General features: G+C 48.2%; 1 protein-coding gene and 1 pseudogene across 1 annotated transcript; one reads left to right on the top strand and one right to left on the bottom strand.

Annotated features, from left to right (window-relative positions):
* Positions 1-11,999, top strand: part of LOC118920154 (fer-1-like protein 4) — a 41,272-nt pseudogene extending 29,273 nt beyond the window's left edge.
* ERGIC3 (ERGIC and golgi 3) lies at positions 11,999-23,904 on the bottom strand. Its single transcript, XM_036902452.2, has 13 exons — positions 23,725-23,904; positions 23,521-23,591; positions 23,315-23,402; positions 23,005-23,124; positions 18,416-18,509; positions 17,475-17,640; positions 17,275-17,332; positions 14,429-14,460; positions 13,513-13,609; positions 13,371-13,435; positions 12,554-12,690; positions 12,423-12,478; positions 11,999-12,222 (listed from the first exon to the last, which is right to left on the bottom strand). The coding sequence occupies exons 1-13, from the start codon at positions 23,810-23,812 to the stop codon at positions 12,143-12,145; spliced, it is 1,152 nt and encodes a 383-aa protein (XP_036758347.1). The 5' UTR covers positions 23,813-23,904; the 3' UTR covers positions 11,999-12,142.
* Positions 23,905-25,071: the final 1,167 nt, after the last annotated feature.

Here is a 25,071-nt window from a genome sequence, read left to right as displayed (position 1 = left end):
AGGGTTACAAAGTTTGCTCATGGTAGACCCAGAATGTAAAGCTTAGGTCTTCTACTCCTTCGTAGTTCTAGGCCCATAGAATGGGGAATATAGTTCTAGGAAACGCCCTTCTCTGAATCGCAAGCTTCCCAATGGCCTGTCATCCAATGCCTTTGTACAAGTCCTTGCACTGCTATGGTTTTTATACAGTACTCAGCTGGGCCCTGAAGTGTCCTTAAAGGCATCTCAGGGAGCCAGAGGAATTAGTTGGTTGCTCTGCCCCTTCGCTCCCAGCCCCAGAACAGATGCTGTGCTTTCATCTGGTTTAAATATAGGGATTCTGACTAAGATATAATTGTGGCACTGTTCTACCAAAATCTAAGAATCCTAGCACATAGATAGTAGGTGTCATTTTGACCCTGTGCTCCTAGTAATAGCACAGATTAGATGGTCTGAAATAACTTCCTGATACATCTTGCTAGATAACCTTTTAAATGTATGCTAAGCTCATAATAAAGGGAATTCACTATGGGCACAAGATGAAGGGGCAGCAGGAATCCCAGGTGGAAGATAAGCCCTGAAGCTCAGGTTGTCTTGAGAGGTTTTGTCCACACCTGGACCCTGAGCCTTGGGTTCTAATAGCCTATACAAGGCAGGAGCCACAGTCAAGACCCTTGCATGAAGCACCACCCAGGAAGGGTTTTGCTCTCAGTGAAAGGTGGGCAAGGGGAAGCCCATCCACTGGGAAGAAAGCCTGTCAGATAAGTGGTCTGTTTCAGCCTTAATTCCATTTGAAGGAAATAGAAAAAAAATCATTCCTGAGAATTTATTATTAGAGTTTTGCACTTACATTGACTTAAGACTTAAATCAATATTATCTGCTTAGTCCAGAAAACTCAAAGCTAAGAGATTGGCTTGAAATAGTCCCAAATTAGGCCTCACAGTTCCCATAGATTTAGATAACCAAATCTGGACTCACAATCATAAATTACAAAAAATATAAGAAAACAATCTACCAGGAAAAAATTGTCAGAAAAAAAACAACACAATGGGGAATTACACCTCTTAAGGGCTTCAGATGTTAGAATTTTCAAATATTAGAAATGTAAAACAACTGTTCGAAATATTTCACAAGCAGAGAACAAGAGACTAGCAAAAGTGACGGGCAGTTTTGAAAACAATAAAATTTCTGAAAATGGAAGACCATTACAAATAAATGCCCACACATAAAAGAATGGTTGAATAAACCATGATATGTCCACACAACCGGGTACAAGAGTCCCTACAGTAGGCTGTGCTCTCTCTGTAAGAAAGAAGATAAAAGAAAATACACATTTGCTCCTTTATAGGCCAGAAGTACGGGAAAGATGAACAAGAAACTAAAGAAACAGGTTATCTAAAGAGGGTGAATGGTAAAGGGAGTAGATAAAAAGGGAGAATGGGATCAAGCTAGCATTCAGAGTATTGTGGCTGCCATAAGCCAGGCACGAGGCTATATGCTGCCCCGGGATTAACAAGCTAATTCTAAAATTCCCATGGAAGAACAAACTGCCAAGAATAGCCAAGACAATTTTGAAGAACAATAGAGGAAGACAAGAATTATTATACAGCTATACTAATTAAGCCAGTGTGGTTTTGGCCTGGGAATAGGTAAAAAGGCCAATGGGACAAGGTAGAAATTTAACAGAACAGACACATAGATACATAGAAACTTATGCCAGAGTTGGCACTGCTGATCCATGGGGGCTAAATGGGAATGTGTGGTAATTTCCTGCTGCTAACAGATTACCATGAACTTGGTGTCTTATACAACACAGATTTAATATCTTGTAGTTCTGAAGGGCAGAAGTCTGAAGTAGGTCTTACTGGGCTAAATCAAGGTGTTGGCAGGTTGCATTCTTTCTAGAGGCTCTTGGGGGAAATAGTTTCCTTGCCTTGTTGAGTTTCTAGAGGTCACCTGTGTGTCCTGGCTCAGGGTCTCTTTCCTCATCATTTTCAAAGCCAATAGCACAGCATCTGCAGATCTCTCTCTCCGACTCTCTTGCCTCCCTCTTTCACATATAAGGACATAGTGAGTCCATTGGGTTCACCTGGATGATGTGGGATAATTTCTCCATCTCTTGGCCCTTAATTTAATCACATCTGAAAGTCTCTTTTGCCAGGTAAGGTAACATATTCATTGGTTCAGGGAATTAGTACGTGGACATCTTGGGGAGGGGCATTATTCTACCTGCTACTGACTGTAAATTGTCATAACAACTTTGGAGAACAATTGTCAATATGTAGTAAAATGGAAGATGTTTATAGCCAATGCCCAGTGATTATACTTCCAGATATGATACTAGGGAAATTCTTACATTTGTGTACAAGCAAACAGAAAAGAATTGCACTTTCTAGCATTATTTGTAATAATAAAAAATTTAAAAATATTTCAAGTGTTAGTGTTCCTAAATAGGAGAGAGTCAGTTTTATAACAGATACCACAGTTAAACTGAACAAACTACAGCAACATGAATCAACAAGGAAATCTCCCAACATAAATTTGGATGAAGTAAGCAAGTTGGACAATTCCCAGTTTGTGGAAGGTGACACCAGCGGGGTATTTCTCCTTTCCCTTCCTGAAAATCATCCAAAAAGAAAGAGAACAGCAAACAAAAATCCAGCTTCCAATTACTGTGAAGTCAGGAGAGCATTAAAACTGCAAACCACCAAGGCTGGGAGAGCATCCAAAGTAAAAGCAGGATCTGTTTTTAAATATCTATTTTTATCCATGTATGGTATGGCCGACAGGTCAGGAGATGATTACCACTGAAAAGATAGTCTGTTGTTTGTTTTCGTTCTCAAGAGGAGGGGGCATGCTGTGTTCTGCAGGGCCACATAGGAAGCACTGGGGTCAGTCCGGGGGCAGAGGGACCAGGAGAACCTGAGGGCCAGAGCCTTTATTGTGGTCTCTGTGGGGAAGGTAAGGAAAGTTAGGGTAAGCAGGCTTACAATTGGTTAGTTTGAATAATTCCAGCAGGCTCTGGGGTGCAGGGACTGTCTTAGTGCATCTAGTGTCTGATAATTGGTCCTGGGGTGATTAGGGCAGAGAAACATTACTTCCTGAGTAGAAAAGCCAGATGGTTCAGAGTACGGGTTCTGGGTTGGTTGGTTTGTCAATGAAAGGCACTCTGACAAGTGAGTTTTTTGCTAGCCCTGAGGGACAATCTCTCTCCAGGATCAGTAAGGCCCCAGGTATCAGAGCATTAAAAATGCAGAAAATAAGAAAATAGAATCAATTCAGGAACCTAGGGAGTGAATTGAGTGCTGAAGCTGGCTTTCCCCTGACAGTTACTGCTGATCCTGGAGAACTCAGCTTCCCTGTGGATGGCTGACAGGCAGTGGGGACAGAAGATAAAGCCCAAGGGCTAGCCAGGGGAGGAGCTTGACTGAAAATCCTCATATAATGTGGAGCCCCAAAGCCTACACCCTAAGCGTAAAGATGAACAAAAACAGGAACCTGCAAGGCAGGGGGGGCATCAAGGGAACTTACCTGTCCTGATCTTGGCATTGGTTAGAAAAGTCTCCCCTAAGCATTCATGACCACAGGCTGGCTCTAGTGCAGTTTTGGGCCTGAGTTCCCACCATCTGTATGATCCCCAAAACCTCAACTGGAGGACTTAATATAAAGTGGTTGGAGGTTTGTATTTGCCCAGAAACTACCAGAAAGAAGTGAAAGCCCTCTCTGTTAGAACTCCTGCAGTCCAGCCCCTCAAGATGAGTTAAACCAAATATGAGTCATGATTTGTACCAAATACAAAGAAAAAGCCACTGTGAATAAGAATAGCAAAGTAACAGCAGATTCAGATCTCCAGGGACATTGATACTGGAATCACTAGACAGAGACTACTAAACAATGATACATAAAATGTTTAAAGGAATAAAAGGATGAATTTAAAACAAGCAAGGAACAAGCGAGTATTAAAAATAAACAGCAAATTTGAAGGACCAGATAGAATTTTTAGAAATTAAAAGTGTAATATTTAATATTAAAAACTCAATGGTGAGCACACATAATGTAGTGGGGGTGGGGGCATGGGGAAGGCAGTAGAACACAGAAGACAAGTATTGATTCTATAGCATCTTACTATGCTGATTGACAGTGACTATAATGGGGTATGTGGTGGGGACTTGACCATAATGTTGCTCATGTAATTGTACTTTGATACCAAACAAAACAAAACAAAACTCAATGGTGGAGCAAAACAGTCCCTTCAGAAAAGAAAATACACATAAGGTCAATAAGCACGTGCAAGGATGCTCAACATGCTCTGTCATCAGGGGAGTGCAAATTAAAATCACAATGAACTACAGCTATACTAGAATGGCTAAAATAAAAAAGACTGACAATACTAAGTATTAATAAAGATGTGGAGCAACTGGAACTCTCATATTGCAGGTAGGAGTGTAAAAAACACTAAAAGTATATTGCTGTATATAAACTATGTTTCAATAATTTATGCTTAATAAAGAAACTTACTAAGTTATATAGTTATCAAAACCAAAAAAAAAACACTTTAATACATATAGTTGAAAAACATGCAAAATAGTGCTATATATTGTTTAAGGATGCATGTGTATGTAGTAAAAGTATTTTTCCTTTTTTTTTTTTAGTGATTAAACCCCCACTAAAGGGTCCTAGCTGCTTCAGGGATGGAAAGGGAATTAAATCAGGTAAGGGGATTCAGAGGGCTTCTATTTGTTGGTAGTATTTTATTTATTAAGCTGGGCATACTTATGCTCATTTTGTTAAAATAATTTAAAAAGTAAGATATACTTATTGTAAAAAATAAAGGTCAAACTATATGGAAAGTTATCAATTGAACATTAAAGCCTTTATACATCTTTCTACATCTTTCATTATACCTATTTGTATGTCTTAAGACTTCCATAATTAATTTAAAAGAAAATCAGTTATCTTGTCAACCTCCCAGTTAATTCCTTGAGGTGGGAGATCTCCCCTTGGTAACTTCCTCTTACATGTAGTCTGAGATTAGGTCCAGCAGGGGTAACCTGGGGTTATGACAGTGACACTTCTCAGTCCCACCCCGTTCTGTCCCCGTAGACCAGCAACCTGGCTCCTGCAGACCCCTGTGGCAAAGCAGACCCCTATGTGGTGGTGAGTGCTGGCCTGGAGCTGCAGGACACCAAGGAGCATTATATTCCCAAGCAGCTGAACCCCGTCTTTGGAGAGTGAGGCTGGGCCCTTGGGTTCGGAATGGGGAGCAGCCTTACTATCGGAGCCTGGGGCCCCAGAGCTCCAACTCAGGCAGCTGGCGTGGTGGGGGGGGGGAGTGAGCAGAGGTTGCTGAGACCCCTGACACCCCTCCCCCGACAAGACCACCTCCTAGGGCAGGGAGGTGTCCCATCATGACCTTGTGGATTCTGACGACCTCATTGGGAAGACCCACACTGATATGGAAAACCGGTTCTATAGCCACCACAGAGTGAACCGTGGGCTGGCCTCCCAGTATGACATGTGTGTGAGTACAGCAGCCCCTTGGGAGCCATTCTGAGTCTGACCAAAGACATTCAAGTTCTCATTCCCGTTGGTGTGTCCAGTTCCTCTGATTTCACAGAAGGGGACCTCCCATGACCAAGACATTATAGCTTAGCTGTCAAGACCTGGGGTTGGGAGGTAGGATACTGTAACCAATACACCACTTAACCTGAGCCTCAGTTTCTTATCTGCAAATTGGAAGTAAAAATACCAGCATCTCCTTCATAGGAGCACCTGGCATACATCTTTGATTCTAATGGTTAAGCAAGGTCTAATCTCTCTTCTGTTGGAGTTATGAACTTGGATCCTATGTCTTCATGGGTCCCCGTTCCTACCTCTGTGCCCAGCAGTGTTCACGTGCTGGCCCCAACTGAGGCAGGGATTCAGGGACAATGCCTGGCATGATGCGTTCTAGCCTTCGCAGATCCTGGCAGGGCTGTGCCAACGCTGTGGCCTCCCAGGCCCTGAATACTGAGCTCGGTCTGTCAAGGTGGGCAGCAAAGTCTTTCTGACACGCCTGAGACCCTGCCCCCAGGTACCAGCCCTTCTCCACTAGACAGTCCAGAGGGAGCAAGATGGTAGAATATGGTAGTGTCTAGTCCAGTGTGCCCCCCAGAGCCCACCTCCTGCTGCAAGCAGAGGAGGTGCATCTGGTTGGGTAAGGATGAGGTTCTTTGATGCTGGGGAGAAAACGCTCTTTGTTGGTGAGTACAAAGTTGAAGAGAGTCCAAGCAGCCCTTGGAGCCGTAGCTAATCGTTCCCAGAAACAGGGTGGCCCATAGGGGGTCCCACAGAACAGAATGTGACTGCAGAATTAAGCTCATGCCTTGTAAATGGCTGGTGGTCTGTTTGTAAGCAGGGTTTGAGCAAAGGCCATAGCCCCTTCAGTCCCGCTGTTCTGACTGCCAGCTCCTCACTGGCAAAAGTCATAGCAGCATCCCCCTGCTTTCTGGTTGACATGCCCTCCCAGCCTGTGGGCTTTATCCTTTGCAGAAGCTGCCTCAGCTTAGAGCTTCTAATGAAGGGCTGGGGGAGGAAGGGAGGAGAGTTGGGAACTATGTGGAACTCAGGCTCACACGCCTCTTGCTGCAGGTAGCGTTGGGCCCAAGGTGGCAAATGAGGTCCCTGAGGAGGCCCAGGCCTTGCTGGTGCTGCAGCACTGGCCAGAGATGCCGGAGCTGGGGATCCAGCTGGTACCCGAGCATGTAGAAACGCGGTCCCTCTACTATCCCCACAGCCTGGGGCTGCTGCAGGTGAGAGAGGGCTTAGCGCTAACCCCAGAACCCCAGGTCTCCCACCTGGTCCTGGACTGTGGGTCCCAGGATGCCCTCTCCCCGAGACCTCTAGGTGGACACTATACACTGCCACTTCTGATTCTGATCTCAGTCCCCAGCATCCCCACTGCAGTCGTGAACCACCCCAAAACCCTACCCTGACTGGTCCTGTGATATCCCTACCCCTGGGCCTACAAAGCTCAGACCTGGCACTCCCAACCTAACGTCTAGCTCAGGTCCCTAGGATCTGGACCTGAGGAACACCAGATCTTACTTTTCCACTCTGGGGACTCATCCCTGCACCCCTAATCTAATTTCAACCTTGGAACCCCCACTTCAGACTCCACCTTCATCCTCATCCCTCAGGATCTGCCCCACTGTACCCTCTTGGCTCCAGCTCTTCTCGCCACCTGGGGCAAGGCACAGCCTCTGGCCACAGGGCTGTCAGGGGAGGTGGGGACTCCAGCAAGATCCTTTAGCCTGTCCCCAGGGATCCCTTCACATGTGGATTGACATCTTCCCCTGAGATGTACCTGCCCCACTCCCAGTTGACATAAAACCCTGGCAGCCAATCAGGTGAGAGAGTCCGGGCCCGTCCTCCTATGGGACACATGTTGGGCTCTCTGAAAACCTGCTGCCCAGGCTTTTCAACAGTTAGGTGAGCCACAGAATTCCCTTTCATAAGCCATTGTGAACTGGATGTCTGTCACTTTCAATCAAAAGAGTCTGAATACCAATATAACCCCCTTCTGACCTGAGCCAGTCAGAGGGGAATTCTGTGTAGGGTGTATGTACTTCAGCTGTTGTCAGCAATTTGTCACTTTCTACCTCTGGGCTCTGCTTTTCTTGATGTCACTCTCTGGAAGGCTTTCTCAGTCTGGGGGCAAGGTTTCTAACGGTGCCAGGCTTACAGCTGACCAACTAGACTACTGGAGAAGAAAAACAAACAGCTCTTTCCCAGTTAGAGCAAATACCTCAAGGCTGACTCTCACTGGACCAGAGTGGGTCACATGTTAATCCCTTGACTACTCATTGTGGTCAGGGGTGGTAAGACACTGATTGGCCAGTCCTGGATGATGTCCTAGGTGATGTGCCCACCTCTAGAGCCACATAGGGGTGGGTCTTCCCCACCAGAATCACACAGATTGACAGCAGTGGGGTGAGGGTGGTGTCACCAACAGAGAATCAGAGTTCTGACAGCAAGTGAGGAGAAATCGATGCTGGTCAAGAGAAAACAATAGCCAGAAAAACCCGTGACAGCCAAGACCGGTGATCCCATGATAGGGCTACTGGGGCAGGATCAAGAATGTTGCTGCCCCTCCTTTGTCCCTCAGGGGCTGCAAGCTCTCACCTGGGCTTTGTGCTGTCCACCCCCCTCCTCTCTGCAAAAACTGCCTTTCTCCCCTCTCTGCCCTGAAATGTCAGCTTTCATGTCACTTTGGCTTGCAGTGGTGCTAGCTCTGCATCTGATGCTATGCAACTTGACCTTCCAGGGTCCTGACTCCAGTAGGATGGGACAGAGAACCTTGTTGGCCTGCTTGGAGCAGTAGACCGTTCCTGGTGCCACCTGCTGTGGTGGGGGGTGGTTAGTGATACCTGGAGCTGCCTTTAAGGGACCACAGCTTCCCTGATCACCCAGCTGGGCACATATGAGGTGCACAGTGAATGTCATTAGCCCAGATCCTGCGTGCTTCCTGAAGCCCCCTCAGGACCCTTCGCCAGAGGCTGAAACCTTTCTAATACACCCCCCACCTATGAGCTCAGAGTCGTCATCTGGAACACAGAGGATGTGGTTCTGGATGATGTGAACCTGCTCACTGGAGAGGAGTCGAGTGACATTTATGTGAAAAGGTAGTTCCACAGGCAGGGCCATGCATATAGCTGTGACTGCAGATGGGCTAGGGTCCTTGAGCTGAGCCAGAGCCCTGTCTCCTAGGCCCTCTCCAGTGTCTGCAGCTGGGTGAAGGGACCCACTGGTGGCTGAGGGGCAGGCTGGGTGAGGAGCTGGGTTCCAGGTTTGGCCCCCGTGCCGATGGCCAGCCTCTGGACCTGCACCTTTCCCCTGGCTCCAGCTGGGTGAAGGAGCTGGAGCACGACAAGCAGGAGACAGACGTTCACTTAAACTCTCTGACCAGGGAGGGGAACTTCAACTTGTGCTTCGTGTTCCACTTTGACTACCCGCCCACGGAGCTGAAGGTGAGGTCCGGCATCAGCCTGGACTCTCCACTCTGGAGGAGGCTGAGTTCTGGCAGCCTGCCGTGCTGGTCCCACAGGTCTGGGACTATGACCGCATCTCTGCCAATGACTTCCTTGTTACTGCTCAGCCTTCCTCCTACCTCAGTCCCTAACCCTTATTTCTGTCCCCATTGTCCCTGCCCCTGCCAAGGGGCTGCCCCCTAGGCCCTTGGTTCCTTACTCTAAACCATCTCTGAATGCTGGGTTTCAGACCCGAGGTCACTAACCTTTGCTCTCTGGCCAATTACTGAACTTATTCAGTCCTGAGCACATGCCCACTGCAAACCTCCATTCCCAGCCCGAAGTCCCCAACTCAGTCCTCTGACTAACCCAAGCTCAGGTCACTGAACTGTGGTTCCAGGGCCTCTGGTGGCTGCTTTGGCAGTCTGCTCCTGCCACTGGCCGTTTCCTCAGGCCGTTACCTGCGTCGTTTGGGCTGTGGCATATGGTCCATCACTGTGGCCTGACCATCACATTCTCACTTCTGATGCCCCAACTCATGGTGCTGCAGTGCTACTCCCACCCCCTGGCGCAGACAGATCTTGACCTCCTGCCTAGTTTGGAGAGCCCAGGACTTGCAGGATCCCTGGGGCTGCAGCTACCGGACATGGTGAGGTGAGGGGCTCCGGGCCCTGAGCTCTGTTCTATGCAGCTGGCCAGAAATGGGGCAGGACCAAGGTTCAATCTGTTCTGTTGCCACCGCTTGAGAGGCTGGCGGCCTGTAGTGAAGCTGCAGGAACCGAGGATGAGGAGCGGGAGTAGCAGGAGGCTCAGGCGGGCAAGGAGAGACGGAGGAGGAGAAGGGCTGGCCAGTAGAGTTCACAGACCCCGGAGGCAACATCACAACCTTACGGTGGGTGTGGCCAGGGCAGGGACCAGATTGGGGGGTGACAGGCCTAAGCCCATGGGCACAGGGGCCAAACCCGGAACCCAGCTCCTCTCTTTCCCCTCTTGCTAGGGGAAGGTGGAAGCACAGTTTGAGCTGCTGACGGCGGAGGAGGCTGAGAGGCAGCCAGTGGAGAAGGGGCGGAAGGAGCCTGAGCCCTTGGAGAAGCCCAAGTGAGTGGGTGGCATGGGAGGCCAGGCCAGAGCCTGAGCAGGGGGCTGTGAGGGCGGCCCAGGGGCTTCCTCACCATTCTGACACCACCTTTTGTCCCCCAATCACCCAAAAACCTCCTTCAACTGGTACGTGAACCCACTGAAGACCTTCATCTTCTTCATCTGGTGCTGGAACTGGCACATCCTGGTGGCGGTGCTGCTCCTGGTATTGGTCATGGTCTTCCTCGTCTTCTACATCATGCCCAGCAAGATCAGCCAGGTCGTCTTCCGCCCCCTCCACCAACCCTAACCCTAGCTGACCTCAGACACTCATCCCATAATGCCAGCCCCTCAGCTCCTGCTCCTCGCAGTCCTTCCCACCAATATAAGCTAGTTGATTTCTTTGGATAGACCTTATGTGTCCACTCTGAACCCTGAGTTTATGCTGGGTATAGTAATACAGGGGGCAGGGACTAGAGATATTCTTGGGTGAACTCAGGTGCTGGGGGTTACTGGACAAACGAATTCACAGGGATAGAAGGCTGCCCACATTGCCCCGCCACCGGGAATAGGGCCTGGCAGGAGGGCCAGGGCCAAGGAGCCCTGGCCACCCAGGTTATCACACACTTTGAGCAGCACACCTGTTGCTCCCGCTCCGGCCAATGGCTGGGTCCTCACCTGCCCTGCTTATGGTTCTTGCTGTCCTCTGGGGGCTAGCTCATTTGCAGACGGGCTCTCCCCTGGGACTAGCAGGATGGCTGCAGCAACTTGTCTCCCCATATTCACAGCTGGAGGAAGGCTGGCTTTCCTAGTCCTTAGAGAGCCTGGCTCTTGCTGCATCACTGCGGCTGGGGGATGGGACACGCTGATTTGGGCCCTCCCCTGGAGTTTGGGGTAGGAAATTGACCCTTCTCCCAAAACACATAAGCTGAGAGTGGGCAGGGAGGTTCCCAGAGGAAATTCAAGATACTGTTAATGAGTGGGAGTGGTTTCTGCGTGATCAGAAAAACAATGCTCACTATAGCTGGCACTATCACCTGCAATTGACAGATGAAACCAGTGCTCATAGAGGGATTAAATAACATGTCCAAGGTCACACAGCTGACAAGTGATGACATCAGAGCTGGACCTCAGGTCTGTGTGCCTCCAGAGCTTTTACTCTCATCACCCTACTTTGCTTTCTGTCCTCTCTGTGACTCTTCCTCTATTCTATCTTACACTAAAACTCACTGAGGAATGACCATGAACTGCCCAGCTGTTAATGTCCCTGGATCCCTGGACTATGGAGTGATGAAGTCTTGAGGCCTGGTTGTCCACACACATTAATGGATGTAATGGGAAGCCCTGACTAGGTCCAGAGCCAGGGTATGATGCTGGCCCTGCTCTAGAATGGCCATTACTACCTTCCTTCCCTGTTTTTCAGTTCTGCCTCCACCTGGGAGACTGCACAGGACCTGGCTGGATCCTTCTCAGTACCAGGAGCCAGCAGGGACTTGGCACATAGTGGTGTCAGGGAGCATAAGGGGACCAGGTGACTGAGCCCAGAGTGGAAGGGAGGGACCCCAGCTTAGTCATCACTGAAGAGATGGCGAGCCCAGCCTGTACCCAGGACCCTATAACCACTGGGCTAGTACACGTACGAGCCTGGGGGCCATGATGGCTCCAGGAAGCTCATCCTGGAAAAGTCTGGCTCAGCCCTGGGGCTGAACCCGAAAGGCCTAAAGACCAAGCAGAGGAGGGATTGAGGTTAGGGCTGTGGGGTGGACATCAGTCTAGTTTGAGTAAAGCCCTATTAACCAGAGGATGTCCAAACCGGGCTCACAGTGGACATCTGGATTGACCTATCAGTTCTGATTTTCCTTTGGTGAGTGGCTGTGATGGGCTGTTGTTCCCAGGCTCCAGCCAGACCCAAGAACTCTTGGAGACCAGCAAATATTATCACAATCAATAGTTTATCAACCTAGAGCTGCAAATCACTTTTTGTGTAGGGGTGGGGGGTTGAGGAAAGAGGATTGAAAAAATGACCACAGGGCCAAAGAGAAACAAGACAAAGAACAGTAGGAAGGGAAGGGGACAACTACGTTGTCTTCCCTAGATCAATTTTCTTCTGGATGGCTCGAGCTGAGTGGTAGATGAGTGAATCGATGAGTCCAGCCACTGGGGAGGGAAACAAGGGCGGGACTTGGCCTGGCTGTGCTCTTGGCTTGACCTCCAGGGCCTTGTCATCTAACTGGCCAGGGCAGCACCTCCCCTTGGCCTTTGATGTACCCCTTCTCTCCCAACCCAAACCCAGGGGGCCCAGGTGTTAAAAACCGCACCACACCCCAACCCCAAATAGACCCCCTCAAGGTTCTAACCTGTGAACATGCCCCCGATGATAGCACACACGCCTGTCAGGAAGTGCGTGAAGGACCTGGCGGAGGGGCAGCAGGGTCAGCAGGCACCCCTACTTCCGCAGGCCCAGGCCCCTCCCTTCCTCGACCCTCACCTGTGCTTCTCCGTCAGCTTCACCATCATGGGCGAGAGCTCATAGAGCACGAAGACTCCAGGAAGCCCCTGATCACCCATCAGCCCATTGGCGACCTTCTCATGTCTGGTCACAGAGAATTGATTTGTCCGCAGCACCTGCGATGGAAGCAGGGTCTGGGCCAGGGCCAGCTCTATGACATGGCTTCTAACCCCACTCCTGCACCTTGCCCTCCCCTGTCTGCAGTGCCTTGAATGTGTGAAGACAAGACCCCCTGTTGGTAACAACTGCAAGGCTTGGGGACCACCTAAATGCCCGCACCATCCCAGCTTCCCCTCCAGGCACCAGCTCTGTACAGTTTACCAATCCCAGATACACCTGATGGATCCTCTCAGTGGGAATCCAAAAATGAGAAACAATTCCAAGGCCAAACCACAAGCTCCTTGCAAGGCTGGGCCTGACTTCCTCTGCCCCTCAGGCCCACACATTCTACCAGTCTGCTGAGATGCTGCTCCACGGCCACAACAAAAAGGGGAGTGGCGGGTTCAGGAAGGGTTAGCCCAGCTCAGTGCAGACCACAGGGAACCGTGAAGCAGACAGACAGTGGGCCTGGAAGAATGGATGGAGGCAGTCTGGGCAAGTAGAAAGAACAAGAACTTTGGAATCTGACAGCCTGGAGCCTGCACTCTGGCTATAAGGGCAAATCACCTACCTTCTTGGAGCCTCAGCTTGTTAGTCATCATATGGGGATAAAAGTAGCACTTCCTTTCCCAGGTTGAAGGGATTCAAGTGCTTGGCTTCAAGAGGAACTCTGACATCTGAGCTCCTGCAGACTCACCTCCCCGTCTACCTTCATGTACACTGTGGGTACCACCTTCACAAAATACTGGAACATCATGGAGGCTGGAGGGAGAAAAAGGCAGGGGGCATGGGTGCCAGGTAGGGTTTTGGTAGCTGGGGGCTACCTCCCAGGCTGGTACCTTGGGGTGCAGTGACATTGGTACGGTCCAGGGGGTTCACAATGCCTGGGTAGTCCTCCCCAAATGACAGGTGCCGGATGTAGTGGGTCATGTTGATCTGTAAGCAACACCAACACCTGGGCCTCAAAGCACTAAGGCCCCCAAAGGCTCCACCCCATCAAAAGCTCTGTAGTACAGCAGCAGACAAGGACACCTGGGTCTCGTAGTGGATGTGTGGAGATTGGGGGAAAGGAGAGACATGGGGATTCTTCTGAATCCGACTGAAATAGGAACCCCAGCTCCCCATCTAGGAACTCCCTTCAGAGTCCTTGGGCTGCAGAATGTGAGGTTCTGGCTACATCCACATATCAGGCAAACAGACTGGGCACAGACCGTGTGTGGCTGGTGCTAGCTTTGCCTGTAGGTCTCAAATCAGGGAAGCTGAGGCTGGAGGGGCTCCAGCCCCCCAGCTCCTGCTCCTGTCCTGCTCCAGTCTAATCAAATTTAGTTATTTTACAAATATGCAAGTCTGATTCTGTCATGATACTGGCCTACTGGGAGGTCAACCCCTCCCACTGCTCTGAGAAGGACCAGGCTCCTTGTGTGGCCCAAGTTCTGTGTGGTCCTCTGTGGGCTGCCAGCCACGTTTATCCACACCGGCCCTTGTAGTTCCTGGGAAGTACCACATTCCCTGCTGACCTTGCCCAAGGCTCCCTCTGCCCTGGATGCTCCTGTCCAACCCCATGCCTCATTTCCAGCCTGCCAGACATAAGTTTAAAAATCACCCCCAGTTACTCGATTCTCAGATTGGATGCCCAGTCGGAAGATGGTATAGTTTTATCAGCTCCCCTGTCCCCCAACATCCCTACTGAGAAATGAAGGCAGCAACCAAGCCTCCCACCCCACCTAGCCTCCATGGTTTCCACCCGGTACATACATTGTCGAGGCCAAAGCTCTGCAAGTCATGAACTAGGAGAGAAGGGAGAAGGTGTCAGCAGCTGAGCAAGACTGGCCTCCCGGCTCCCACAGAGTCCTTGCTCAGACCCCTCACACTTCTCCCTGTGGAGTGCAACCTTCCCAGCTCCCCTTCTACTCCTCATTCCTCCCCAAGCCTGGCCCTGCTTGAGGATAGCCAGAAGAGGCCTGCTTTGGGCCTGTGTGAGAGTCCATGCCCCCCTCAGGGGTCCTAAGAACACAGATCCTATTTCTGCCCTGACATACAGGGAGCCCTTTATGGACATCATTCCAGACCTTCACTCCCACCAAAGCCCTGCTTGCATCTCAGGAACAAAACCCACTGATCTCTCATTAAGTAGTGAACGATGACCAATCACTGAAGTCCAAAGTGAAGTGGGTCCTGAGAATGCTGTCTAAACTCTCCCTAACTCCTCTGCCCCCTCCCTCAGTCCCAAAGGGACACCATGGGTACCCTGTGCCATCTGTCCCAGAACAAGTTCTTCCAGCCCTCCAACCCGATCTCTCTGCTGCAAGAAAGCCCATCTTTAAGGTGCAGCCAGTGCTTTCTACAGTTACCCAGCAGCTAGGTCAGAGAAGGCCTTGGCCCCAGGCCCATCCACACCTCCCCCCTCCTGGGAGAGTCAGCTGCCCCGGAAGTGGGGCTCGGCCTCCCTGGGGCAGGGCCACTTACTCTCCACAGCATGTACTGCAGCATGGGTAGGAAAGAAGGGAGGAAGAGAAAAAAGATTGAGAGCCTTTCAATGGGACTACAGAGCAAGATACGTGGTAGAAAGGGAGAGTGGAATATTCCTGTCTCAGCAGCAGGGTCTGGACCCCGCTAAGAAGCCTCCTCCTGGTCCCCTCCACAACGGACCCCTACCCCTTCCTATTACTTCTTACTTTAGTCACTGGGCAGCTCAGGAGTGCCACACCAGCTCCCATCCCCTGGACTCTTATCACATACCCTAATACGTTCCTCATTCCCATCCCTCCCAGACCCTTCCATGAGGCCCTGCTACTCATCAGCAAAACCCCTACATCTTAACCTCTAAACACCCCCCTCACCTTCTTGTTCCAAACACAGCCTAGCTCTCCCTTGAAGGCACTGTTTTCCTTGCAGCCCCCCAGGTGGTGATGATTTCTCTCCCACACCAGTCCTCTTCATGGCCTAAAGAGAGGTCCCCCTTGCTCCTTGTATGCCACTTCCGGATCACTGTCCCTCGACCTTCCCTAATAATCCCCAGCTCTGCTGCTCATGGCAAACTATTCCAACCATCCCTACTTGTTTGTCACTTAGACACCCACACAGAAGCCTCAGCAGCTCTCCCCTGCCATCTCTCTCACCTTATTTCTAACCACGCAGCTCTGCTCTCTGTGCTCCAGCCTCCCTAACCTTTTCCCTCTGCCTTGAACTCAATAAGTACATTCTCACCTTAGGGATTTGCATTTGCCACTCACTCTGCTTCTCACTGCCCAGATAGCCCTGTGCTGGCTCCTTTACTTCCTTCAGCTCACTACTCAAATCTGACCCCGTCACAGATTTTTCCTGACTACCCTATAGAGGCAGACATTTTACTGCACTTCACTTTATTGCTCTTTGCGGATATTACATTTTTTACAAATTGAAGGTTTGTGGCCACCCTGCATCAAGCAAGTCTATTGGTGCCATTTTTCCAACAGCATTTACTCACTTTGTCTCTGTGTTACATTTTGGTAATACTCACAATATCTCAAACATTCTATTATTATATTTGTTGTGGTGATCTGTATTATTACAACTCACTGAAAGCTCAGATGGTTAGCATTTTTTAGCCGTGAAGTTTATTTTAATTAAAGTATATACTTTTATTTTTAGACATAATGCTACTTCACACTTAACAGACTACAGTATAAACATAATTTTTATATGAACTGGGAAAACAAGACATTCATTTGATGCACTTTACTGTGATGTTTGCTTAATTGTGGTGTTCTGGAAGTGAACCCACATTTTCCCAATGCACGCCTGGAGAGAACAGCATACACCCATATTGTCTCACCCAAGCTGCTACCTCCATCATCTTTATCCTGTCTTTTTTGGTTATTACTTAATAGCATCTGATATACCACATATTTTATATACTTGTTTATTGTCTGTGTCTCTGCTAGAATGTTCTAAGGAAAGGGACTTTGTTTTGTTCAACTGCTGTATCATAAGCACCCAGAATAGCACATGGCACATGGTAGGTGATTACTAAATATGTAGTGAATGCATGAATGAGTAAATGAACAAGAATAAATCTCATTTATTCATCCCTGTGAATAAACCCATGAGGTAGGTAGTAGTACTAGTATGTTTAGCTCCATTTTATAGAAGACGACGCTGAGTAGGGCTCAATACCAGATTGGGAGTGACAGACACAGATTGGGAGTGACAGAACCTGTGCTCCAACCCAGCTCTGCTTCTCTCAAAGACTCACACAGGCCATCTGCCTCTGGGGGCTATCTTTTAAACAAGTCCCCACCACAAGCCAAGCTCTGTACTATAATCTTTAACCTGTGCAAACACTCTAGGAGGTAAGTCTATCATCACCGCTTTATAAAACAGGAAACTGAAGCTTGAAAAGATTAAGGAGCCTTCTCCAAGTTTCATACCACCAGTAAGGTCTGAAACTGAAACCAGAACCCAGGCAGTCTGGCTCCTCTTAACCACTGGACCAAACTGCTACCCTGAGATGAGGGTCTGCTCTGGGCCAAAGACCAAAGAACAGAGCGCAGGTGAAGGGGCACTCAAACTTGCCAAGGTGTCGAGGGTCTAAACCTCCCAGCTGATGCAGGACCACTCACCATGCACGTGAGACTGCTGGAAGCTCTTCCCAGGGGCAAAGTGAAAGTTTCCTGCCACCTGTAGGGGATATTCTCTCTCATTCTCCAGCAGTTTCTTCCCTTCCCTTGTCTCCAAGGCCATGAGTGGGCTCTCAATTCACAGTGGAGTGGGGCCACCCACAGCCTGGCTGGCCCTGTCCCCGCCCCCATCCCACCTGTACCTTGTTGACTTCCAAGAAGCCATACACTTGGCAGCCTTCATTCTTCTGCTCCTGCATCTTCTGACTGAAGCCTTCTCTCCGGCACTGCTCAATAGTGTCTGGGTTCTTGAAGGCCCAGCCTCGACGGCGGTATGCTTCCCGCACATCCTCACAGGTATTACAGCACCTGTAGGAGAGGGGGGTGTTGGGTGACAAAGAGGCCCAAAAACAGTGCTGGAACCTTGGGAAATAAAGTAGTTCTGCCCCCTAATGAAGCCTGCATGAGTTTCATCCCTGACCACCAAATGTTCTCAAAGTATGTTTCCTCAGCGGCAGCAGGATTATTAAAAATACATATTCCCATTCTGCTTGGAGTGATGAAAAATTCTGAACTAACAGTGGTGATGGTCACATAATGCTATACAGGCAGTTAATGACACTGAATTGTACACATAAACAATAAACAATGTGTTCCCAGACCTACCCTAGACCTGCTGAATCTCTCTCTAAGGGACGAGGACCTGAGAAACATACAGCAGTTGCCATATATTGCTGTCTTAATAATCTGGGCTGGAGATTCCATCTCAGTGCTTTACATACAGTATACATTTAATCCTGATGTTACTCTTATGAGAAAGGTGTTTTATCATCCCCCTTCACAAGACAGATTATTTGGCTTGGCCCAAGGACACAAGGGTGGAACCCAGGCAGTTGGACTCCAGAAACTACCTCTGAACCATAGCAGGGCTGACTTCAGCCTCACTCCCAGCTATGAAGCCCCCAGCCACACAGCCTCAATCACCTGCACCAGTATCAGTGATCAAGGCACACCCCCTGCCCTCTAGATTCTTGGTCTGACTGCCCCACCTGCCAGAGAGTCCAGCAGAGGCTGAGGATGGCTGACAAACAGCACCTGACAGGAGCCCTTCCCTTCCCTTTCCCCCAGCCCTGGTCTGGCTCACTTGATGTCTTCTGTCTCAGCACCATAGCAGCTCTCACAGCGATCAGGGTCCAGGGAGTCTGGGTCAAACACCTTCACTTCCACTTTCCCAAGTTCTAAGAGGAGGGCAGAGGCAGAGGCATTAGCTGGAGGCAGATACAGTGAAATCTATACTACCAACCCCTGCATAGGCCCTTTGGCCTGTGGCTTGGGAATAATAAAAATTACAGTAACAGCTAATATATTGCACACATACTATGTGTTAGACACTAAGCACTTCTACACATACACTCTTTTAATAAAAGTGACAGTAATAAAACAATAGCAGTGAATACTAAATGTTAGCTGAGTATAAGTTGCTATACTTTATAAATATTGTCTCTTTTCATTTCCACAATGACTCTATGAAGGGGGAGATTTATTATCCCCATCGTATTTGAGGAGATACTGAGGCTCAAAGGTGAGAAGTGACTCTGCCCAATGCAACACCATGAGTGGGAGATTTCAGCTCTAATTCCAAAGTGTATGCCCCTTTACCACTTCACCCTGGTGCTTCTCAGACTCCCTCTGCACCGGGCTCCCTGCCTTTAACCACCTCATCATTACTGGTGGTTTCATATTCAATTCCTTGACCTCATATCCTCCAGAAACCTTTATTTTGTCATCCTACCTTAGCCACCCATTTTCATACTCATACCTAGACCTTTTTATCACCAATCACTGAAAACCTTCCAAAATTCTATTTCAAGCATCCCAATCTTCTACTACTTATCCTTTTATCCCAGTTCATTATCTCTGGTACTCAGAATCCACTAATTCTTTGAAACTATCACCTCTTTATGCCCTCACTTCCCTCACTGGTCCAAATGGGAAATGGTGTTGGGAAAACTGGATATTCACATGCAAAAGAATGAAACTGGACCTTTGTTATACCGCTCACAAAAATTAACTGGAAATGGATTACAGACTTAATTTTAAGTCTTGATACCATAAAACTCCTAGAAGAAAACATAGGGAAAGAGCTCCCTGACATTGGTCTTGGCAATGATTTTTTTGATATGACATCAAAAGCACAGGCAATGAAAGCAGAAATAAACAAGTAGGACTACATCACAATATAAAACTTCCACATAGCAAAAGAAAAAATTAACAAAATTAAAAGGAAACAAACCCAATGGAATGGGAGAAAATATTTGAAAATGATGTACCCAATAGGGGCTTATATTCAAAATATATAAAGAATTCATATGACAGCAAAAAATCAAACAATCTAATAAAAAATGGGCAAATGACCTGAATAGACATTTTTCAAAAGACATGTAAAAGGCCAACAAGTACATGGAAAAGTACCCAACATCATTAATTATCAGGAAAATGCAAATCAAAACCACAAGGTATCACCTCCCCCATGTTAGAACAGCTATTATCCAAAAATAAAAATAAAAACATGAGATAATGAGTACTGATTGGATGTGGAAGGAAGTGTATTGTGCACTGTTGGTGGGAACATAAACTGGTATAGATATTATGGACGTTCCCCCCAAATTAAAAATAGAACTACCATATGTTCCAGCAACCTCACTTCTGGTTATATATATGTAAAAAAATAATGAGATCAGTATCTTGACATGATATCTGCAGTCCCAGGTTCGCTGCAGCATTATTCACAGTAGCCAAGACACAGAAACAATCTAAGGTCCATCAACAGACGAATGGATAAAGAAAATGTGGTATATATATATATATATAATGGAATATTATTCAGCCATTAAAAAAGAAAGAAATCCGCCATTTGCAGCATGGATAAAGCTTGAGGGCATTACACTAAGTGAAATAAGTCAAAGACAAATAACTGTATGATTTCACTTATATGTGAAATCTAAGGAAGCCAAACTCACAGAAACAGAGTAGACTGGTGGTTGCCAAGGGCTGGGGGCTGGGGGAAATGGGGAGATGTTGGTCAAAGGGTACAAATTTCCAGTTATAAGATGAATAAGTTCTGGTGACTAAAATTAGCAATACTGTATTGTATACTTGAAGGTTGCTGAGAGAGCAGATCTTAAATGTTCTCACCACACATACAAAAAAGGTAATTATGTGAAGTGACGGGTGTTAGCTAACGTTATTGTGGCAATCATTCACAATACACATGCATTATCAAATCATCACATTGTACATCCTAAATTTACACAATGTTGTATTTCAGTTATATCTTAACAAAAATGGAAAATAAATTCTATGGTCCATTGCTGTAGTTATTCTCTTGCACATAACCACAAATCATCTGTTCTTCTCCCTTCGCTGTATAAGCCTAGCAGAACCCAGACCCTAGTTAAGTTCAGCTCTGTGCGTCTACTTCTTTTTTTTTGTAGATAATTATTTTTTATTGAAGGGTAGTTGTCTGTGTGTCTACTTCTTGTCTGTGCCTTCCTTAAGGCTGCCTGGCAATCCTACTTTATTTCACTGATCAATTCCCTCTCCTATTCTCTGAGATGACAAACTTAGATCTTGTTCTCTCACTTTAGGTTTCCAAATCCCTTCCCCTTTCTTCATTCTTAGCTAATGACCTTTCAATTCCCACTAAGAAAAGAGAAGCAACAGACCCTAACTTAACCTCACCACCAAACCCACTACTCCACCTACATTCTCCTCCAGCCCCCAACTCACTTCTCCCCTCTCTCCTATAGCAAGACTGAAAGGGTCATTGTACTTGCTGTCCCCACCTCCTTTTCTGATCTTTGATCAGATTTTCATCCCCAACACTATCAACACCATTCCTCTCAAACTCTCCAGTGACCTCAGTGTTGACAATTGCAATGAGCAATTCTCACTCCTTATTTTCAGGACTATCAATAGTGTTGGACCCAGCTGCTCATTCTCTTTTTGATACTTCCTCCATTTGGCTTTTGGGACATCTCTTATTCTCTTCTACCTTAATGGTTAATCCCTCTCAATCTCCCTTCCTGGGATCTCATTTCCTGACTTCTAAATATGGCAGGGACCTAGGGTACAGTCCTTAGACCTCTCTACCTACATTCACTCCTACTGAACATTAGTCCAATGCCTTTAAATACCATCTACATGCTAATAACTCCTACTTTTATTTCTCCAGCCCTCCTCTGAAGTTCAGACTGGTACACCTGTTTCTTAACATCACTAGGGTATAAAATGGGCATCCCAAATTTAACATGACTCAAATCTGAAATCTCCCCCTAAATTGTGATCCTCCTCTGTGGAACCAGTCTCTAATATGTCCCTAATGGCCCTCAACTTCTGGTATTCACATTCCTATGTAGGGCCCTGCCACAATGATTAGAGCTGACCTGTGTAACCACTAGGATACTGCAGAAATGACAGTGTGCAACTTCTAAGGCTAGGTCATAAAAGAAGTTTCGGTTTCCAACTTGCTCTCTCCTGGATCGCCTGTATAGGGCAAAACCAGCTGCCATGTTGTAAGGACACTTAAGCAGCCCTACTGAGAGGCCCATGTGGCGATGGCAAAGGCATCTTGCCAACAGCTAAATATGTGAGCCCTCTCAGAAGCAGATCTTCCAGCCCCAGTCAAGCTTTCAGATAACTGAAGCCCCAGACAACAGCTTGACTGCAATCTCAAGAGAGAGAAGCTATGCTCTTAGCATCACCCAAGCAAGCCACTCTTGAATTCCTGACCCACAAAAACTGGTAAAACAAATGCTTGTTGTATTAAGCCACTACCTTTTGGTGTAATTGTTACACAGTAGTGGATATATATTCCCCTACCTCTCTCACAAAACAAAAAAGTCATCTTCCTCCTCTCTGATCATCCCTATCTCAAGTCATTCATTTGCTCAGGCCAAAGACTTAGAGTCAAACTTGACTCTGATCTCTTAAATCCCATTTCCAGTCTTATAGAAAATTCTATTTGTTTTACTGGTGTTCAACATGTTGAATGAATGATAAAACTCATCAAAAGAGAAATCCTTGAGGTATGAAAAATAATAGCTTTGAAGAGGGTTTGTTTTGGTGGGAAACTGAGTCAACAGAGGCATTGGGAGGTTGCCTAGGGAGAGGAAAAGGAGCTAAATACGAACAGCTGCTCTGTACCAGGCATTATACACATATTATTTCATTTGGCCCTACAATTCCATGTAATACATACTATTGTTTATCACTTTATAGCTGATGTTATAGGTTGCAATAGGCAAATCTAACTCAAGAATGTAAACTCCTCACCTTAAGCCACCTTGCATTACAAAGGTAAAGAGAATGAAGGGCTGAATTCAGCCAACTGGATAGGTAAGCAAATACCCTGAGAAACTTGGGTCCATTTAGAGGAGTTCTGCCTAGGCCATGGCACATAGGACCCAGGCTCAAACTTCTGTTACTCAAACACAGACAGGAACTGGGGACTTTGAGAATGACAGCCAGATAGAGTATTCTACTCAAGATAGGCTAGAAGCCTTGATTTCAGCCCACTCGTTCTTAGTAGCTGGGGTGGGGGTCCCAGGCTAGCCACTTGACTTCTCTAGGTCTTAGTTCCTTCATTTGTCACTGGGCTGGCCACCGTCCACCTGCTAGAAGGTAGGGCTTGGGCATGTCCAGCTCTGGGATCTGAGATGTGGCCCCAGTTACCATGTCGCTCTGCCTCTGAGCTCACGGGAATGCCATCCTTATCTAGCCGTTGCTTGAACAGGTTGTGTTCCACATCCAACTGCTGCTCCCCAGCCACATCCATGGCATCGATGCTCAGATCTGGAAGCAAGAAGTCAGGGTGAGGTATAGGGATTCTAGGGGCAAGGAATCTGGGATTTGGAGAGTGAGAAGATGGTGGGCCTGTTTGGGGGTAGCAGTGGATTTGGGGAAGGAGGTTGTGCTGGAGAACCTAAGGCTGGAGGTGTGAATATGGAAGACATGCAACTACCACCCATGGTAAGGTACTCACAGGCACAAGGCATGTGTGGAAAAAATACATCGATGTTGATCTTCAGCTTATCTCCCCGTGACTTGTCCACGTACAGTTCAGGATGCACCTGGGGCAGCACCACCTCAGTCAGATTTGGCCCCAGGCCTCTCCTTCCCCACTCGCATCTCTAAAGCTCCTAACTGTGAAGGCCAAGCCCCGCCCACGTGCTAGGGCCCGCCCCTTACCTCCGTGGTGAGGTAATACTGTAGCTCGGACAGGAACAGTAGCAGCATGAGAAGGCCACTGACAATGGTCACTGCAGTAAGGGAGCGAGGGTCAGAATGGCCTGTTCCTTTCCCTCAGCCCCCGGCAGGCCAGGCAGGGTCCAGGCACCCCGCCACGCCCTAGGACATCCCCCTCCCCGAGACCCCAGCCCCGCCCCGGCCTACCCGTGGCGCCCCCGCAGGTCTTGACCCGGAAGTCCTCCAGAGTCTTGGGGTAGGCATCGAACTGCTTCAGCTTCCCCAGTGCCTCCATGAGGACCAGCCGGAAAGGGGACGCCCGCCGGCCGGCCCCTGCGGCCTCCCGCTTCCGGCCGGAGCCAGAGCCGCGCCCTCTCTTCCCGCACGCAGGAGCAGCAACGCGCATGCTTGGCCCGCCCCTTACACGTCATCACCAGGCTGCCCCGCCCACTGGTTCCGCCGACGTCTGGTGTGACCACCGTCTGCCTGGCTCCCGCAGTCTTTTGATTGCTGCGTGGACCACTGTTCCCGCAGGTTTCTGTGCTTACAAAAGGGTAATAGAAGCATTCGCTTGCCTTGTACCAGGAACTGCGCCAAGAGTGTCACATCACAACCTCCTAGAACAGTGTTTTTCAAAGTGTCCCAAACCAGAAACTTAACTGATCAACTGAGAACTGGTTGGAAACGCAAATTATTGGGTCCCGCTACAGACCTGCTGAAGCAGAAACTAGCAGAGGCTCCTAGGTGATTTACCTGCACTGAGAGTCTGAGAATCACTGCTGGAGAAAGTAGGTATGACCTTTATCTCTATTTTTTGAAGGAGCAACCATGGCCTGGAGAAGCTAATCATTTACTTACTTGCCCTAGATCTCAGCCAATTAATGGCAGGGCCTGATTCCAGCTCATTTCTTCAGGACCTGAGTACTCTGGCAGCCAGAGACTCTGGGGCTGATTTTTCTCAGCCTCTCAGTGCTTCTTCTGAGCGTAGCTCATGGACGTGCGCCGGCTCAAATCACTTCAGGGATTTAAGACAGGAACTTGATAGGTAGCACAAGGGATTTTGGAGAACTGACACACTGGGTTAGGGAAGGCTTACAGGAAGAGGACAAGGGACTCTGGAGCTGGGTGCCTCATGGCAGTCTGACAAGCTGGATAATACTAGGGTCCTTTTGTCTTCAGGCTGCAGTTTGCTAGGGAAGGGGAGAAGGAAAGGACCAACTCATAGTAACTGAAAACTGGCAATATGCCAACTGCTACAATCCACTACAGCCAGAACAACCCTGGGAGGTAGGTGCTTTTTCAACCTCCGTTTTATAGAAGAGGAAGCCAAGAGGTGAATTGACTTTGCCCAAGGTTGCAGAGGCAGTTAATGGGGCAAAACTGGGGTTCAAGTCCTGTTTTTTCTGGTTCCAAAACCATGGAGTCTTTTCCACACATTGGCTAACACCAACAAGCATGAGAGGCCTCTGTTCTTAGATGGATGCCCAAAGACATCAGCAGAAATTGTCCTCTCCTCTCTGACCTGTGCCCTTGTGGTGCTGAGCCACGTTTGAC

This window comes from Manis pentadactyla, chromosome 5, assembly GCF_030020395.1.
Source record: "Manis pentadactyla isolate mManPen7 chromosome 5, mManPen7.hap1, whole genome shotgun sequence".
In the NCBI taxonomy this organism is placed as follows: domain Eukaryota; kingdom Metazoa; phylum Chordata; class Mammalia; order Pholidota; family Manidae; genus Manis; species Manis pentadactyla.
Note: the sequence above shows the minus strand (reverse complement) of the source record. Positions and strands in the feature narration are given on the sequence as shown.